At 39.4% G+C, this 18,985-nt stretch overlaps 1 protein-coding gene across 1 annotated transcript in view; it reads right to left on the bottom strand.

The window, feature by feature from the left end:
* Window positions 1-3,495: 3,495 nt before the first annotated feature.
* Window positions 3,496-18,985, bottom strand: part of LOC117962607 (syntaxin-binding protein 2-like) — a 39,403-nt gene continuing 23,913 nt past the window's right edge. The window contains exons 12-19 of the mRNA XM_034913672.2: window positions 18,797-18,862; window positions 17,842-17,922; window positions 15,342-15,480; window positions 15,014-15,120; window positions 13,832-13,930; window positions 11,953-12,038; window positions 8,472-8,632; window positions 3,496-4,293 (exon numbers count right to left, since the gene is read on the bottom strand). Coding sequence (XP_034769563.2) covers window positions 4,214-4,293; window positions 8,472-8,632; window positions 11,953-12,038; window positions 13,832-13,930; window positions 15,014-15,120; window positions 15,342-15,480; window positions 17,842-17,922; window positions 18,797-18,862 — 819 coding nt within the window. The 3' untranslated portion in view covers window positions 3,496-4,213. The remainder of the gene's footprint in view (window positions 4,294-8,471; window positions 8,633-11,952; window positions 12,039-13,831; window positions 13,931-15,013; window positions 15,121-15,341; window positions 15,481-17,841; window positions 17,923-18,796; window positions 18,863-18,985) is intronic.

Here is an 18,985-nt window from a genome sequence, read left to right as displayed (position 1 = left end):
CTGCTGGCGGTGCCGCACGCTGCGGTGAGGGAGACATAGCCCTCTGAGAGGAGGTCGAAGGAGCAGGTTCTGCAAAACGCTTGTGCCTGTGCTCGACCGAATGCTTGGTGAACAGTGCACAGGCCTCACAAAAGGAGTGATCCTGTAATGCCTGCTTAGCATGCTCAGCACCAAGACACCACACCCATTGGTCGTGCTTATCCTCTGGAGGGATAGGCTTCTTGCAGGTCGTGCAAGAATGGAACTCAGGCATCGTTGCAGCAAGACTGTAATGTGCATGGGTGGTAACACAGTAAGGTGCATGGTATTGAATATGGTACGCTGTACGGTGCGATATGGTATGGTATGCACGGTATGGTGTACTACGGTGCATGGTACAGTTCACTGTACAGTACACTACTATGCACGGTGCAACACAGTGTGGAAGCATGGTACGGTGCACGGTGTACTATCGGGCATGGTACGGTACGGTGCACGGTGTACTGTCGTGCATGGTACGGTACGGTGCAGTGTACTATCGTGCATGGTACGGTACGGTGCAGTGTACTATCGTGCATGGTACGGTACGGTGCAGTGTACTATCGTGCATGGTACGGTACGGTGCAGTGTACTATCGTGCATGGTACGGTACGGTGCACAGTGTACGATCGTGCATGGTACGGTACAGTACACAGTTGGTACTGGCAGGGCCTAAGCAAACTGTGTGTGGGCAAGGCAGCAACACAGGGATGCAATGCAAGAACCTGAGAGCGCCTGCTTACAGCTCTCTCCCACTGACAAGCCTTCACAAAGCAGTGCTGAAGCTGTCCGCTATTGTGGCATGGGCAGCAGAGCAAAGCTCTCTAACTGTTGGGCTACAGCCCGCAAGTTAGTCTGTGCAGCCCGAGAGTTAAACACAGTGCCCGTCTAGGAGCGCTGGCTTGTAAGCAAGTCTGAGCCCAGACTGCTGTGACTGCTTAAGCAGGGAGCCGTGTGTACAGCGCCTGGAATAAAAAAGGGGAGAAACACAAATACATCAGTTTCAACCACAATATATATATATTTAAACATAGTTTAAATTCACAATATGACTGTAAAAAACAAGACTAATAAAACTCCAGTTGGAGTTAAGGTAGAAAAGGGAGAATAAATAATATTAATAATACTGTGTCAGCGATCTGCGGAGTGCAGGAGCAGGCAAGCCCGATGCTGCCGCTGGCCAGAAGGCCGCAATTAAATTATTTAAACAATTTTTTGCTTCAGGGGTTCATCCCAAAGGGAAAAAATAAGCAGAAATAAAATCAGACAGGCTTATCTGACTGCTTCTGGTCGAAAATAGTGAATTTTCACTCTCTCGAATGCTGGGTAACTCTGTGCAAGCTGAAAGGCTGAAATAGACAATGGCACTGAAGGCCGTCCTGCACCCAGTTTTGTCTCCTGTGGGGGCGGAGACATGCGTGCTGACGTCGCGGGTGTAAGACGCAGCTTTGGTTTGTGTTCAGTTGAATCGGGTGTAATAAGTTAACCCATTGCGTAATGGAATACATTTCGTACTTGATATGGAACAAGACTGGTTTATAAAGGTTTGAAACAAACACAGAAACAGGGTGTAGACAGGCACTCAGCTTTATTTGAAAATACAACAGATTTGCTCCAAGTTCAGTAGTTATCTTTCTCCCAACATAAGTGTGGCAGACATGACAAGAAAAACAAAAAGGCAAAGACCCAGCACCGCATTACTGATTGATTTTAAACATTACAAATTGTAGAAATTTACAAAAACAAACATATATATATATATATATATATATATATATATATATATATATATATATATATAATGCACATCTCTTTTGAAATAAAGTACACGTGGTTACAGAGAAAATCAAAAGGGTTTTAAGATAATCTAGTATTTCTTTTTAAATAAATAAAATATAGAAATTGAAACAAATACAATCAATGAATTGAATTTAATAAAGATTGGCGCCCTCCACACATTGTTCCCAATACCTGACATGCAGGTTTATGTGGTAACCTTTTCATGGTTAATGCTGGCTATTTCATTATGCATCACTTACTAGGCATGGAAATTGATTTTAAATTGGACTGTAAATAAATTAGGACACCTTGATAGGGTCTCAATCAAATGCAGAACACAGCACTTCTATATGGACTCTGCACAACTCCTGGACAAGGATGGTGCCATTCAAGCTGACACTTTAATAACTTCAGCAGTACCTATTACAGATTCTACACTAAGGGGGAACACCACAAAAAGACATTTTCATGCGTCCTAAATGAACTTCCCAGGACTTTTCTAATGGCTTCTGATGTCAAGAATAATGTAAATACGAGAATCTGCCCGCTGTTAACTTCTTTTTTCAATTGCAGGCTGAGACGCTTTCTAATGCTGTTCCCAAGGTGAAAACGGGTTCGGCAATCGTGCGCAGGTCCAGTTTCTATTGCTGATGTGCGCGCTCAGGCAAAACCATTCAAGCATGGACACTGATCACGTACTTTTAGAGAAAGACTGTCACAACACTACCCCGTTGTGTGCTCTCCTTCTTGTATTAACAGAGTAACACATTGCTTCAGAATGGCCGATGGGGAGCAAGCTGACCACACTCAGTACACTGATGTTGTCACATCTCAAAACAATCGATAACACACTTCTGATTCACTCAAAGGTGCGATAAAAACAACCACTGGTAAAGACACTCTTAGTATTCCGTTTGCGTGATTAAGATTCCGAATATGATCAATTGATAACCCTAACAGAACAATGTGTAACAGGCAACAGCTAATCAAATGAGTATTGATTAGTACGAGGAAGGGGAGCGTGGGGGGCTTGAGGGATTGATAGTAATACAACACAGAGTTGATCACATCACATAATATGGTTGATCAGTAGAAGGCACGCAGGTTTTAAATTATTTATTTATTTTTTTTCAAAATCACAAAATGGTTAATTACAGCACACCTGACACTGAGATTAAAGGACCGAATTAAAGAGAGTGAGAGTAGATATTTAAATAACCTTCTGCCCCAAAATATTTTCACTGAATCATATTCTGTAGGAGCGTGTGTAGCCAGATTAATTTAATGCTGGTGCTAATTTGACTATCGTTCCGGCTAACCTTGCCGGGCTCATTTTATTTGATTTATTCAGATTTTATAATACAGATGAACAGCCTGTAAACGTCAGTCCGACACACATGAAAGACAAACCTGGAGTGAGAGCAGTGTAGGTTTGTATACAGTTTATCAACGTCAAAGGAAAGTTTAATCCAGTTTAAAATGGGTTACTCCAAGCTAAATTGCAAAGTGCTTTCTAAAGCAGTAGCATTCTCAGTTTTAATTATTATAACAATAAAAATGCACTATAATCCAGGGCAGTTTTAAAGGCACTATTTTTGGTTTGGAGAGATTTTAACACGCTTTGGTATATATACCCATTTACAACTACCCAATCAACACTCTTCGTGTTTAATCTGGTTAAGAAAGAAGCCAACAGACAGAAAAAGTGTGTAGCTATATTGTGATTGGATAAAATAAGTACTGTCCACAGCTTTTGGTTTTTAGAAGCGATCTCGTCCACGAGCAATAAAATGCAAGGATTGCAACATAGACCTCGAATTGCATTAAGGTCTATTAATCTTACTACCAGGGACATATCGGAGGTAGGTTAAGAAATTTGTGAACTGGAATCATTCAAGAACGTGATACATGTAGGTGATCTTTGGTCTCTGGGCGATAGAGAAGGCAGCAGGCAACCCCAGCTTGATAATGGAACAAGGCAAGATCGAGTCCTAAAGACTGGGCTAGTGGAGCTGATGGAATGGGTATATTACAGTTAAGGCCGACAGTACTGGAGCGTCTCAAATGTCTGCCATGCAGTGGGAGTTCACATTTCAACCCTTGGAAGTACAGGGATGGAAATAAGACTCCTATTGCACAGCAGTTTCACCCATTCCAGGTTTTACTACAAGCTTGATTAGCACCAGTGCATAGGTAACAAGCTCAGGTGTGTCCTATTAAACTCATAGTAAAACCGCTATGCAATGGGAGTTCAAATTTCGACCCACAGAATTAAAGTAATTGTACAAGTGTGCTGTAGAAATGGAAGTGTGGTGTGGTGCCAGGTCTATGTGTGCACTGCAATAGTAACAATACAGAATAAGACAGAGAGGGGGTGTGAGGCGGTGAGGACACAGGAATCTTCTCAAGAAGATTCTCAGCTGCTCCCTTCCAAAGGCTGGTCCAGCTTTTTCAGGTCATTCAGGAATTTTGTGGGAGTGAGGACATGAGTAGAACCTGCAGGAAAACAAAGCAACACAGTCAGATTGTTAGAAATGCAGCAAAGAATCAAACTCATTGATTGTGCTCATTAAACACGTGTCATGTTTAAACAAAACAACAGTTCATTTGCATTTTGACTGTACTTGCCTCTACTAGACTAGCCCTTGATTCAAGTTGATTCAAACCCATTTAAGTCCTGTTCCCATTGGAACCTATTAGCAGCAACGACACTTTGTTGAGAGTGTAGATCTTGCACTCAGAATGTCAATGACAAAGAATCCTAATTCTTTTTTTAATTTAATGACCTGTAATATGTTTATAAGTGTTCAGTGGCTATCTCCCCAATAAACGTTTACCATAGTAAAAGCACAGCAAAGTGTAATAAAGCACAGTGAAAGCATGGTAAAGCACAGGTAAGCATGGTAAAGCACAGGTAAGCATGGTAAAGCACAGGTAAGCATGGTAAAGCACAGGTAAGCAGTGTAAATCACAGAGAGGTCTGGTAAAGCATATAGCTGTGACAATCCCTGGAGGCTTGCTGAACACGGAACACTTACAAACATACATGAAGAGTCTTGAATGGGATAGTCCACTTCCAAATAGAAAGAGCAAGCAAGACACACAGAGCTCAAGAGCCATCGGTTGCACACCGCTGCTCTGTATGCTTTTCTGTGTAGAGTTACCAGACATCCTGGGAAAACTGGTTGCAAATTATTTGTCCCGGTCAGAAACAGTAAAATTGTTAAATCATCCCATTGTTTATAAGTACAAAACTGTAGCAGTTTAATAATTAATATTCTGTTTAACTTCCTGGACCATGGCAATTTTTAAAAAATGTTTTACAATTTTACGATTTTTTTTACTTTATCTTGGGCCACCAGCCAAGTTTGCCTTTTAAGCACCCCTTTGCTTTTCCTGTGATTTCCACGTGAAGCGCATGCAAGTCTGAATGTGTCACTCCCGTGAGAATAGCGTGCAGGTGCTTATATGTGCATCTGCAAAGTTTAACACGTCTTTTTAATGTGCTTCAATGAAAAAATAAGAAAACTGTATTGTAAAAGTGTATGCAGTTTTATTTTTTACTGGCAGATGGCAGCAGTCCCTAAGAAATGCACTTGACAGACCGGGTCATCTGTATACACACAGCTGAGAATGAAAAATGGATGCCTGTGTATCTACAGAGAATAAAATGAGGAGATTTCTGTATTTATTTGTTGGTGTTACAGGTTGTAAGGAAGCCTTGTCAGGTTTGGTACTGGTCAGAACTACCTATTTATTTATTGTACCTACACTTCACAGATACAACAGCGCTATACATCCGTGCCTGAAACTGGGGAAGATACTGTATATGACATGATTAAAAATTTGCAACGCAAGATTTCTGATGTATATGTGCTAAATAAACACGTTAGTATTGATGAGGACTTGAAGGGCGTATGCTTTGAAATCTATCACACAAAAAATAAGTTCTAAAAAGTTATACTGCCTGCACGAGTATTATGTTATTATAATGCTGCCATTGTAAAAACATATGTTATTTATACTTATATAATGCTGCCATTGGAAAAAAAAATGATGTTATGTTGTGATCTATATTATAATGCTCAATTGTAAACACATTGTTATTTTGTTATTTAGGTTCTATTGAAATACTGTATTTCCATTTACCATAATCACAATAAAAAAGTGTGTATTTTAAAAAATACAGCAAAAATTGTTTTGAAAAGTGTCTAAAATTTCTTATTGGAGGGCTAATAATGAAAAATCTGCCACCCCCCCCCCCCCCCCCCCCCCACACAAAATGAGCATTTAACATGGAAATTGCCAAAATAAATGGGCAGCTGGGTGGTTAAGTTAGTCCTCTATTGTGTTTTGAGTAACACAGCCATTTTTATAAACAATTTAAATTATATACATATCTATCTATCTATCTAGCTAGCTATCAACAGATATATATATATATATATATATATATCTACACACACACACACACACACACATACACATACAGGGGTAAAATTCTCAACAAGGAAGTGCAGGTACTCATATGCACAGTGTAAACATTTAAAAATTGAGACAATCTGAGTGCTAATGAATAAATACTTTTAAAATGTATACATATCGGTACACGATACATTTATAAATACAAAATAAGCCTTAAAAAATAGCTGATCAATTATAACCAATTCACCATAAACAAGGAAGTTGACAATACTGAAAGCTTTGTATCCTCTGCATGTACCACTCAGTCATGTACTGTAATAACACTTAAGTTAAACCTTAAATGACAAGCATTAAGAAATATTACACTATGCAGTAACTGCTGTAGAGAGGGAGTTTTGTTTCAAGATATCCTAAAAAAGGGATGATGTTATAAAAATGGTATAAAAAACAACAACTGTGCTATGAAAGAATGATACAAAAAGGTCTAAGTCAAACAATGCACAATGGGGGCTAAAATACCCCTCAAATGTATTATGTAACAGGCACTACTACTACTAATATAATAATAATTAATAATAATTTATTTCTTAGCAGACGCCCTTATCCAGGGCGAATTACAAGATATCACATTATTTTTACATACAATTACCCATTTATACAGTTGGGTTTTTACTGGAGCAATCTAGGTAAAGTACCTTGCTCAAGGGTACAGCAGCAGTGTACTACTAATGATGATGATGATGTACTTGGCCATTTTAATCTCCACAGTATTCTCTGAAATCACTCCCATACTTTCCAGACCCTGCAGGCTGTGTGGTCCAGTGGTTAAAGTAAAGGGCTTGTAACCAGGAGGTCCCCGGTTCAAATCCCACCTCAGTCACTGAGTCATTGTGTGACCCTGAGCAAGTCACTTAACCTCCTTGTGCTCTGTCTTTCGGGTGAGACATAATTGGAAGTGACTCTGCAGCTGATGCATAGTTCACACACCCTAGTCTCTGTAAGTCGCCTTGGATAAAGGCGTCTGCTAAATAAACAAATAATAATAATACTCACCTACAACAGGACCTGGCCATGCTACAAGAATAGCTTTGGATTAGAACATATATGCCTGTTTCTTTTACTTATTTTGTACTTATTACTTATCTTACAATAATATGTTCTGTGTGCTTCTCTGTTGTGTTTCTGTGTAGATTAATTACCATGATCTAGTCCAGAAAAAGATTTTTCAGGCAGAAACAGTATTTTTTTTTATCCCTGGTATTGTGGTTTTTGCACAAGAAACAAAGTGGCAAAAGACACATTTTCATAAAGTAATATCATTATTGCGGTTTACTTCTGCCTTTTTTTCACACGCAAGTGAAAACTCGCATTTAACTTAAATAAACTCTTCAAAATGTTTTAGAAAAGGGGGCATTGTAAAGAGAAAAAACACCTCACCGTTTTAGTTTTTGTTCATTACAGTCCTCATAACAGAAAATACTAGGATCACAACAAAACAAAACGTTGCGCACAATGCTTAACATGTACCTTGCAAGTTGGGCCAGTGTTTGAAAAGCGTGAAGCACACCTACATCTGTATCCCGACTCGCTTACCGAACCTGAAGCAGCATTTTATTGATCCTGTTTTGCAAATTCTGGCAATGTGGTAAATCGGTGCAAGGCAAAACGTGTTATGATAATTATTTCTAATATTTATCAGCTATGTACATTTATGGTGAACATTGATGTGGATTTTTGCCTTCAAATTTATGTGCAGCAACGGTCGTTTCAGTTAGTTTCTCCGCTGCACTAAAGAAAATAATTATTACTTCACAAAGGTAATTACTCCACACCGCTGTTTTCATGTTGCACTGCTGAGGTCTCCTCTCGCTGATCAACGAATGAGCACTGACACAAAGCGAAATCGGCAGAGATTTGTGGCTCATGCCAAAATGAAATCTGATCAGAATGAAAGCTCGGCCAATCAATGATTATACTGACGTTAACGGTGCCCAATAGCAGCTAACAGAAACAGAAGCAGTGCGAGGAAACAATGCAAGCAGCACGAACTGTGCTGAATGAAAGCGCATTTGAGAAACGTTGCGCTAGTGGACTGTGTGAGTGGATGGAATGCATCTGCGTTGGATGAAAAGCTGAATAAATAAGTCCCGGTACAGAGTACGGGCAGAACTTCACCCCTGTATATGGTAACCCTGTTTATGTGGAAACGGGGAGGCGTTCCGTAGCTGTGCCGTGGCCCTGGTACTCACCGATCAGCACCTCCCACTTGCTGTCCGTGGCTCGGGTCACCTCGTAGGCACAGCGCATCTCCGAGTGCGCCACTCCACCGATGAAGAAGACGATGAGCCGGGGCCCGGTGCAGTACTCCACCGCAGCCTTGTTCTTGTGCCAGTGACCGAACCTGGCGCTGCTGCAGGAGGGAGGGGGAGCAGAAGAACAATCCATCAATCAATCTTTATTTGTTACATAGCCTTTCACGTTAAACACCACAAAGCACTTTACAGATAAAAACAACAAAAAATGTATACATAAAACAATTGAGAAATAGTAAAAGATAACATGATAAAATACCCCTTTAAATTACATACAGTAAAATAATAAAAATTGGTTTTAATCTTACTTTAAAAAGCAGTGGCAAAATGCACATAATTTATAACAAAGAAATAGTATAAAATAGGATGATAAACAGTAGACAAGGGATTACATCTTAATGTTTCCTGCCTGTTCAGAGATGGAAATAAGACAACAGTTTGATCCATTCTTGGTTTCACTACACGTTTAATAAGACACACCTGAGTTTGTTACCTGTGCACTGTGGCTAATCAAGTTTGTAGTAAAACCTAGAATGAGTGAAACTGCTGTGCAATAGGAGTCTTATTGACATCCCTGCCTGTTTATTACCCTGTCATGCAGAATTTCCTGGCATTGCTTCTGTTTAGATCATTATTTGAGGTGCTGATAGAAGACACCTATTCTAAAGTATGGAGGGGAAGCACAGTTGAGTTGCACTGTGCACTCATAGGTGAAGAATTGTGCACTGAAGCCTGCGCAACACTGATATTCCTCCCCACCTCACTACAGAATAAGCGTCTTTTTGTGCTGGAAGCATAAGAACAAATAAAAAAGCTTGGGAACTGGTGAGGCTGTTGTTCGACCCATCAAGGCTCCTCCTTTATAAGTAAACCATTGGGGAAAGGAACCAATTTAACAGGACTGCATACATGCTTTTTATGTTTCTAGTGTTTTAGGGGTTAATCTGAAATACTGTATCTTTGCATGAGATAGTTTATAAGTATATAAGACACAAGCTGATTTTCTCCCCGCTCAAGGTCAGAACGGCTGGTAAGCCCACTTGTGGCAAAGCAACTTGGACCTCTCAATTGTAGGGCAGCTATCAGTTTATATCTTACAGTAATCCTCTACTATACTCTATAAACTGGAATTATGGTTTATTACTGATACACATTGACAAAAAGAAAAAAAAAATATATATATATATATATATATATATATATATATATATATATATCTACAGACATGCTCAAATTTGTTGGTACCCTTACAGCTCATTGAAATAATGCTTCATTCCTCCTGAAAAGTGATGAAATTAAAAGCTATTTTATCATGTATACTTGCATGCCTTTGGTATGTCGTAGAATAAAGCAAAGAAACTGTGAAAAGAGATGAATTATTGCTTATTCTACAAATATATTCTAAAATGGCCTGGACACATTTGTTGGTACCCCTTAGAAAAGATAATAAATAATTGGATTATAGTGATATTTCAAACTAATTAGTTTCTTTAATTAGTATCAGACATGTCTCCAATCTTGTAATCAGTCATTCAGCCTATTTAAATGGAGAAAAGTAGTCACTGTGCTGTTTGGTATCATTGTGTGCACCACACTGAACATGGAGCAGAGAAAGCAAAGGAGAGAGTTGTCTGAGGAGATCAGAAAGAAAATAATAGACAAGCATGGTAAAAGTAAAGGCTACAAGACCATCTCCAAGCAGCTTGATGTTCCTGTGACAACAGTTGCAAATATTATTAAGAAGTTTAAGGTCCATGGAACTGTAGCCAACCTCCCTGGGCGCGGCCGCAAGAGGAAAATCGACCCCAGATTGAACAGAAGGATAGTGCGAATTGTAGAAAAAGAACCAAGGATAACTGCCAAAGAGATACAAGCTGAACTCCAAGGTGAAGGTACGTCAGTTTCTGATCACACCATCCGTCGCTTTTTGAGCGAAAGTGGGCTCCATGGAAGAAGACCCAGGAGGACTCCACTTTTGAAAGAAAAACATAAAAAAGCCAGACTGGAATTTGCTAAAATGCATATTGACAAGCCACAATCCTTTTGGGAGAATGTCCTTTGGAGAGATGAGTCAAAACTGGAGCTTTTTGGCAAGTCACATCAGCTCTATGTTCACAGACGAAAAAATGAAGCTTTCAAAGAAAAGAACACCATACCTACAGCGAAACATGGAGGAGGGTCGGTTATGTTTTGGGGCTGCTTTGCTGCGCCTGGCACAGGGTGCCTTGAATCTGTGCAGGGCACAATGAAATCTCAAGACTATCAAGGCATTCTGGAGCGAAACATACTGCCCATTGTCAGAAAGCTCTGTCTCAGTCACAGGTCATGGGTCCTCCAACAGGATAATGACCCAAAACACACAGCTAAAAGCACCCAAGAATGGATAAGAACAAAACATTGGACTATTCTGAAGTGGCCTTCTATGAGCCCTGATCTGAATCCTATCGAACATCTATGGAAAGAGCTGAAACTTGCAGTCTGGAGAAGGCACCCATCAAACCTGAGACAGCTGAAGCAGTTTGCTCAGGAAGAGTGGGCCAAACTACCTGTTAACAGGTGCAGAAGTCTCATTGAGCTACAGAAAACATTTGATTGCAGTGATTGCCTCTAAAGGTTGTGCAACAAAATATTAGGTTAGCGGTCCCATCATTTTTGTCCATGCCATTTTCATTTGTTTTATTATTTACAATATTATGTTGAATAAAAAATCAAAAGCAAAGTCTGATTTCTATTAAATATGGAATAAACAATGGTGGATGCCAATTACTTTTGTCAATTTCAAGTTATTTCAGAGAAAACTGTGCATTCTTCGTTTTTTGTGGAGGGGTACCAACAAATTTGAGCACGTCTGTATATATATATTTGTAAGCGTGTGCACACTGCTGGGATGGAAATAAGACTCCCATTGCACAGGAGTTTGATCCACGCCTGGTTTCACTCTGAGTTTAATAAGACACATCTGAGCTTGTTACCTATATACTGTGGCTAAGCTAGTAGTAAAACCTGCAATGTGAAACTGCTATGCAATAGGAGTCTTATTGCCATCCCTGCACTGACTGTGGTAAACTGAACCCTACATAATGTTCCAGATCTGCAGCCCCCTCTCTTATCTCACTGGATCTCTGTATCTCATGTTCCAGATCTGCAGCCCCCTCTCTTACCTCACTGGATCTCTGTATCTCATGTTCCAGATCTGCAGCCCCCCTCTCTTACCTCACTGGATCTCTGTATCTCATGTTCCAGATCTGCAGCCCCCCTCTCTTACCTCACTGGATCTCTGTATCTCATGTTCCAGATCTGCAGCCCCCTCTCTTACCTCACTGGATCTCTGTATCTCATGTTCCAGATCTGCAGCCCCCTCTCTTACCTCACTGGATCTCTGTATCTCATGTTCCAGATCTGCAGCCCCCTCTCTTACCTCACTGGATGTCCGGTTATGGCGGTCGGGGGTGGGTCAGACACATAGGGCCAGCTGTTCTTATCCAGCTTGTCTTCAATGGCATCCTGCAGGAAGGAATTACATCACCACTGTTAATTACAGCTGCAATTATGGCTTACCGGTAATACCATTCAGTTCCGGGATCACATGAATACATTTAAAAGCTAAAGATTTCTGCATACCTGAACACACTGACTGCAGTAAAGTGAACACTTAGAAAAGGCAGCATGTTCTAGGGGAGCAGCACACTGACACAATGACACAATGAAAAAGGTAAATCCAACATGTGCAGTTTCTCTGCATTGTTAAAACAGCGGCTAGTGAACTAGTTAGTCCACCATCTGCAACCCCCAGCTCCAGTCTCACCTCATCACAGATGTACTGCAATACAGATGGTAAAATAAACTGTAACAAGTAACAAAGCAAAGCAAATGAATGACTTGCTTGTTAAGACCGGTTATCTTAATTTTAGTGAAACGTTTTCCCCATGCTTTTCTCATGGTTGCACAATGAATTTACCATAGGGTTACCCCTAATCTAGTTGAGAGTGTATTTCTCATGCACTCTGCTGTGTCAGGCCTGTCATAAAAAGAGAAAATACACTCTCAACTTGATTAGATCCTTAAGTTTACCTCAGTATTCTGCAGTTTTGCCATGCTTTCCCCATGGTTAATACTGTGCATTTACCAAAGTTTAGTCTGGTTTGCCATCTTTATTAATATGCTTTACCATGGAGTACCTCGCTATTCTTTTCAATGCTTACCTATTGTTGGAAAACATGGAACAAGTATTGAATAGCAGTTTGCTACGCATGAGGAATGACGGCTGTATTCATGTTATTTTTCTGAAAAGTGATTTAACATTGGATAGAAAAAACTGTTAGTTCCAAAAATGCAAGCACTGCTGTGATAGATGAAAGCTGGCTATATACTCTGGGTATATAGATACTTGCACTGCATTGACTCCGAGCAAGCAGAAATAGTAGCAGCTTCATTGAGCAATGGATGGTAGCAGAGAGCTGAGAAAAACACCAAGTTAACGTATATTTAACTATACTTAAACAACTGCACATTGGAAGTAGATTGAAGGCAATATGGTAGAGAAGTTATGACAACTGAAAAGGATTCTTTGTGTCAAAGCAAATGACTGGCCAGCAGCACAAGGCTGTACAAACAAGTCCTTTGGCCTCCAGCCCGGACATGAAAGAAGTTTGCCCTTCGGGGAGTCCAATGGGGTATAAAACTAGTTAAACAGGTTTTTGCTTAGAAAATACAGCTGGTTTATGAGGGGGTCATAAAGCTAGTTTTCAAGGGGACCAGAAGGAGCCAGGCTCTAAGACTTCAGAGAGATCCAAAGACAAAAACCAGATGTATGGACCTTTGTGGCACCAGGGGTCTGAAGAATGCACTGAGTTCAGAGGTCTTCACACTAGATCACACACACACACACACACATACACACACACACACACACACACACACACACTCACACTAAATGAAATATATGGTAACAGGATAATGAGTTGTACCTTTTCTATTGGTTAAGTGTCAGAGAAAGAGGAGGAGAGAGACACCTATGCAGAAGGGTATTTAATGTCATGCAACAATTGTAAGAACGAGTATTCTGTTTGTCCTGTACCTGGGACCAGACTCCCTGCATATTTCAATAAACCTAACAACTGACTGAAGAAAAGGACTCTGTGCAGTTTCTTGAATCTACTTACTCACCATCCTTTTTTTAAGTTACATCACCTATGCTTCACCATGCTTTATTACACTTTGCTATGCTTTTACAATGAGAAACTTTTATAAGGGTGCACACACACGCGCGCAGAGCTCAGCAGCAGATCTCTTCTCACCTCCATCACGTCCTTGACGAGGGGAATCCAGCGTGAGAGCTGGTAAGTGGGCTCGGTGCGTTCCTTCCTTTCTGGTTTGATCTTTCCACTGCTGGTCGACTGGAAAACCATAATTAAATAAATACAACGACAACAAAAAAAAATTACATCCCTGATATTTGAAACCTTCCGACACAAGGCAACTGTACAGAAAGGCAAAATAACTAAAGTCCACTCTCGTTATACCGTCCATCCCCTTGCTGTGTTTTCAGATCCAGTATAAAACCCCCTCCATCACTTCTGCAGGGATGGAAATAACTCTCCTATTGCACAGCAGTTTCCCCCATTCCAGGTTTTAGTACAAGCTTGATTAGCCAGTGTACAGGCAACAATCTCAGATATGTCTTATTAAAACCAGGGATGGATTAAATGAGTATCTACGTAACGGGAGTCTTATTTCCATCCCTGCTTCGTATAAATTACTGGAACACACATTTGTTTACAAGACTGCGTGTCTGCAGCATTTAACTGTGTATGGAAAACACTGTGAAATGTTGCATATGGAATAAATTAGGCTGCGCAGTACACATTCTACTATTAAAACACTAAGGCTAACACCTATATTTGGACTGTATATTTCAGATGGTGATTCAAACGGAAGTAACATTTTACACCTTTTAACCCTTGGCTAAAGTTTAAACATTTAATTTAACCTTCAATATAAACCATTGCTATATTCCCTCTGGTAAAATCGTATTTAAAGGGGCAAACAATAAACTGCCTGTCTATCTCAATAACCTGTTGAATTGTGTTTATGCCTTAAGAAATGTCGGTGATACTAAATATTTCAAAATACCAACAATGAGAAGAACTATTGGAAGTGAAGCTTTTGCTGCCCCCTAAGACTTAAATAAACTACCCAGATCCACAGAGTCACTTTCTCATTTTAAAAACTTGAACCAGCCTTGTGATTTTACGTGATGTGAAGTGAATAAAATAATACATGGATTGTGAAACTGTGTGCTTGCTGTATGCTTGTGTGTAACTGTAATGTGCTCCTGCCTTCCCCCTGGGACGCCTCTGCAAAAGAGCTTTTAAAAAAATACAGATTTCCAAATGAGATCCAGTAAAACAACAACAAAAAAAAGAAACTTGTATAAATGCCCCTCCGGAGGTTTTTAGGAAGGTAAGAGGTGTTCTCACCCCGGCTATGATAGGTGTGCCCAGCTTCTGCATGTTCCTGATGATGTTGCTGTCCTGCTGGATGTTGGCGTGCTGGATCAGCTTGGTGAGGTTCTCTTCAGCGACTCCTGAATCAACAGTGAAAAAGAAAGTGAAAAAATGATCTAAACACCGCACAGAGGCTAGGCAGGGATTATGTTACAACTACAGCGGCTTTAAGAGGTGGCAAAACAATAAAACAAAAAACAAAAAAGTGTAGCGTAATTGCAGATTTCTCTTTCTCATAGGTTTTAACAGCCATATCGTAGATGATGCTGTGGCTCTAGTGGTGTCCTGAAAGCAGGCATACCGTTCTTTAGGAAGATGTACAGCAGGATGATTCGGATCTTGTCGTGTGGCTCCAGGTCAGCGTTGAGCAGCACAGGGACAATGTTCTTCATCGGGTCTTTAATCTTCTCTCCCTCAGCATCCATTCCCAGCGCTAAATCCTAAAGGGGGTCAAAATAAAGAGATCCTGAACAAAACAAAAACCCAATAAGAACAAAATACACCAAGCTCAGCTGTACATTCATAAAACTGTAATTTCCCAAAAGCCGTGGACTAGAATTTGTTCTAATGTGGTGCTCGTCATTCAGTCTCTATATTTGCCGCTGTGGCATTGGCTACATCACAGCAGCGTAAGTAATTTGCCGCCTGCTGCACTTAGTGGCAGAAACCTGGTCAGGTGATCGTGTTCTGTACGGATAAGACTAAATAATTTAAGATAAATTAACTTAATAACAGGGTTTGTTGGTAAAAAAGCTGAAACTAAAGCTTCTTAGTCATTCTTTCCTCACATTTTAGTTACACCATCTCTGCACTATCTCTATGGTCTGGGTTCTGTAATTAAAATCAATTTGAGCTCCAATCAATGCATTAACAATCAAACCACTTTCCTAATTAAGAGGAAAAAACGGGTCAGGTGGGTTTAAATTGTTTCTTTTGTTCTGGTGTAAGGGGGGTTCGGGTTTGTTAGGAGGGAGCAACTTTCGGAGCTATCGTGTGGAACAAAACTCAGTGAAAGAAGATATTCTCAGTGGTAAATAGAAAGTGCTTTGCCGTTTCATTATTCTTGTGTTCTTTTTAACTGAGTTAAGTGTATATGCGTACCGTTTTATTTATTTACTTATTTATTTTATGTTGTTTGCTGCCTTTCTCCCAAGGTCACTGCCATCTCCTCCGGTTTTCCATTTACATCATTCCCAATACATTACCTGGACTTCAAGGGTACTGGAAACAGGTCCAGGATGCTGGGTGAGATCAAACTGTTCGTTTTTTTTTACATTTCTGCTGGATTACTTTGACTGGGAGAACTGTTTTGTTTCTGTTTTGTTTTGTTTATATTGGGGTTAAACAAGCACCCTGTTATCCAAGGCTCATTTCTTCTTGTTGTTTTGTTTGATTATTCACGCTCCTGATCTGCTATCAGATGGACATTATATTGTGTAAAATGACTTTTTTTTTTGTATTCAACACTCTCTTCTTGCAGTTTGCTATACAGACTTATTCATATTTGTTTTGTTTTTTCGTATAACTGTTTGCATTGTAAATATAAATGTATTTTTGTACTCTAAGGGCGTGGGTTAGAATTAACTGGGGGAAGAAAACTTTGTTCGAAGATTGTATATATTTTTTGCACACTGTTGAAGCATTTCTTATAAACTAGTGTTATAATTTGAAACTGACTTACCCAGCGATTTGTTTTTCTTGGATCTGTGGCTCAGCTCTCCTTCCTCTATATAATCCATATATTCTGGGGGTAGTTTTATTATTAATTCCAATAGTGATATTTAATATTGGTTTTGTCCCTGGAGCTCAGCTTATTAATCTCAGCTTGTTACTCCACAAATGTGCGAAAATCTGTGTTTGAAACTGAAGTAATGCGTGCCTATTCAGAGGGAAAGCTGCAAGGACAGTGTGTGTTCATTTCACTGCTGCCCAGTGCCCAATATATTTTACATTGAGAAAATAGGCCTTAAATAGGTATTGGAACATACCCAGGGCAGTAAAGGGTCAAAAACATTTTAAAGCAGCTTTTAAAAAAATACAGCACGTGTACATGATCTAAAAAGAGCTAAAGAGAATTCCTCAAAGCTGACTAGCTTACTAATATCAAACTGATAGCCCTGGGGATGGAGCCAATCCTAATCGCTGCTAAACTGCTGTAGATGATTTAAGGGTAAGGAGATACTGAGATGCTACGTCATCGCTTTTTCAAGGTTTTTAGGCTAGGCTAATCAAAACCGTGCTCAAATTTAAAGGGAAGCAATTAAATGGTGAAAACAAGTAAAGAACCATTTCAAACTGAGGGCCCCTCTCCTTTACCTCCATATAAATCCAGCTGATGTTTGGTTACGTGGATTTAGCAAACACAATCATTTCATGAATCTAGCATCAACACACAGGTCTCAAATGTGCGGTTTTGAAAGAAACAAATGTTATAGCAAATGTGCATTTTTATTTTTTAAAACTTGACATCTGGTACTAAAGAAAGTTCTTAGTTTGCTTTCCTTACAGGAAATCTGTTACTTGGTACAAACAGAAATGTCTTTAACCCAGTGTAGTCCCAGATAGCATGTTTTAAAATGAAAACACATGTTTGGTAAATCATGCTTTATTTTACAAAACTGCCTATTTGAGACCAATTATAGTGAATGGAAGTGCATGACAGACAAGATTTATGAAATTATTTTGTTTGCTACAACCACTTGCCTTCAAAACAGTTTGAGCGCTGCAGTATAGTGATTGGATGAGCAGGGTGTGGAAATGCTATGGAATTATTTTGTTAACTACAATCACTTAGTACTGACCTGTTCTACTTTGCAAAGCGAGTCCAAGGTTCCCTTAAACTTCTTCATGCACGCTTCAGCCAGGTGCAGGTGTGTGGAATACTGCGGAACACAAACAGATAACGTTACCTCCCTTATAGAACTTTCTCACAGTAAAAGCACAGCAATGTGTAATAAAGCACAGTGAAAGCATCGTAAAGCCTAGGGAAGCACTGTAAAGCATATTAAAAACAAACCATGGTAACCTAACCCTTATAAAAGTGTTTGCCATAGTAAAATCATAGCAAAGTGTAATAAGCATGCATTACTGCATTTAATCCTGTACTTTAGAGTACTGTAATCTGTCACAAGTGTTATTTAATCTGTAGTATTTTGTATTTAATTATATCCTGATGTAACTATCACTGACACTGTTATCTGCTCCGTTATTGAATTGTATTTTGTCATATAGTTGTACTTGCTAGAACCGAAGTGATTGTATTTTATTTTGCTCTTAATTGTATTAATACTTGTACTGTGATTCTTGAAATGTATTTTTGTTTACGACTGTAAGTCGCCCTGGATAAGGGCTTTGCTAAGAAATAAATAATAATAATAATAATAATAATAATAATAATAATAATAATAATAATAATAATAATAATAATAATAATGGTAAAACATAGGTAAGCAGAGAGGTATGGTAAAGCATATTAAAAACATGGCAAACCATGGTAAACTATGGTATATGAATAGTATAACCATGGGAAAAGACATGAGAAAACTTCAAAATGACCATGCAAATGTACCATGGTACATTTTTATAAGGGATTTGATATACAGCAGCGTTTTTAAATTCAGATGTCTTATCTAATGTAACACACTGCAGGAAACACATTTGGGTAGGTTTACAGTCTTTTTACAAACAGTTTTACAGCAAAACATGCTTTTTTTTTTATCACAGCCCTATACAACAGACTATGTAAATCCTAATTACCGTGCTCAGTTCCTTCTGGTACTGAGGCATTTTCTTCAGCATCTGAGACAGGTCTTTCATGTTGGCCTACGAGACAGAAGGAGTGCAGATGAATTGTAAGGACTCAGTCACTCAGAAGTTCACAGCTTAGCCTGTTCTGCTTCAATCCAATAAGATCCCTGCATGCTAAAACAAACTAAGCTAAAACAA

The sequence above is a fragment of the Acipenser ruthenus genome, chromosome 36 (genome assembly GCF_902713425.1).
Source record: "Acipenser ruthenus chromosome 36, fAciRut3.2 maternal haplotype, whole genome shotgun sequence".
Classification (NCBI taxonomy): domain Eukaryota; kingdom Metazoa; phylum Chordata; class Actinopteri; order Acipenseriformes; family Acipenseridae; genus Acipenser; species Acipenser ruthenus.
The sequence above is the reverse complement of the archived record's forward strand: the minus strand, read 5'-3'. Positions and strand labels throughout refer to the sequence as shown.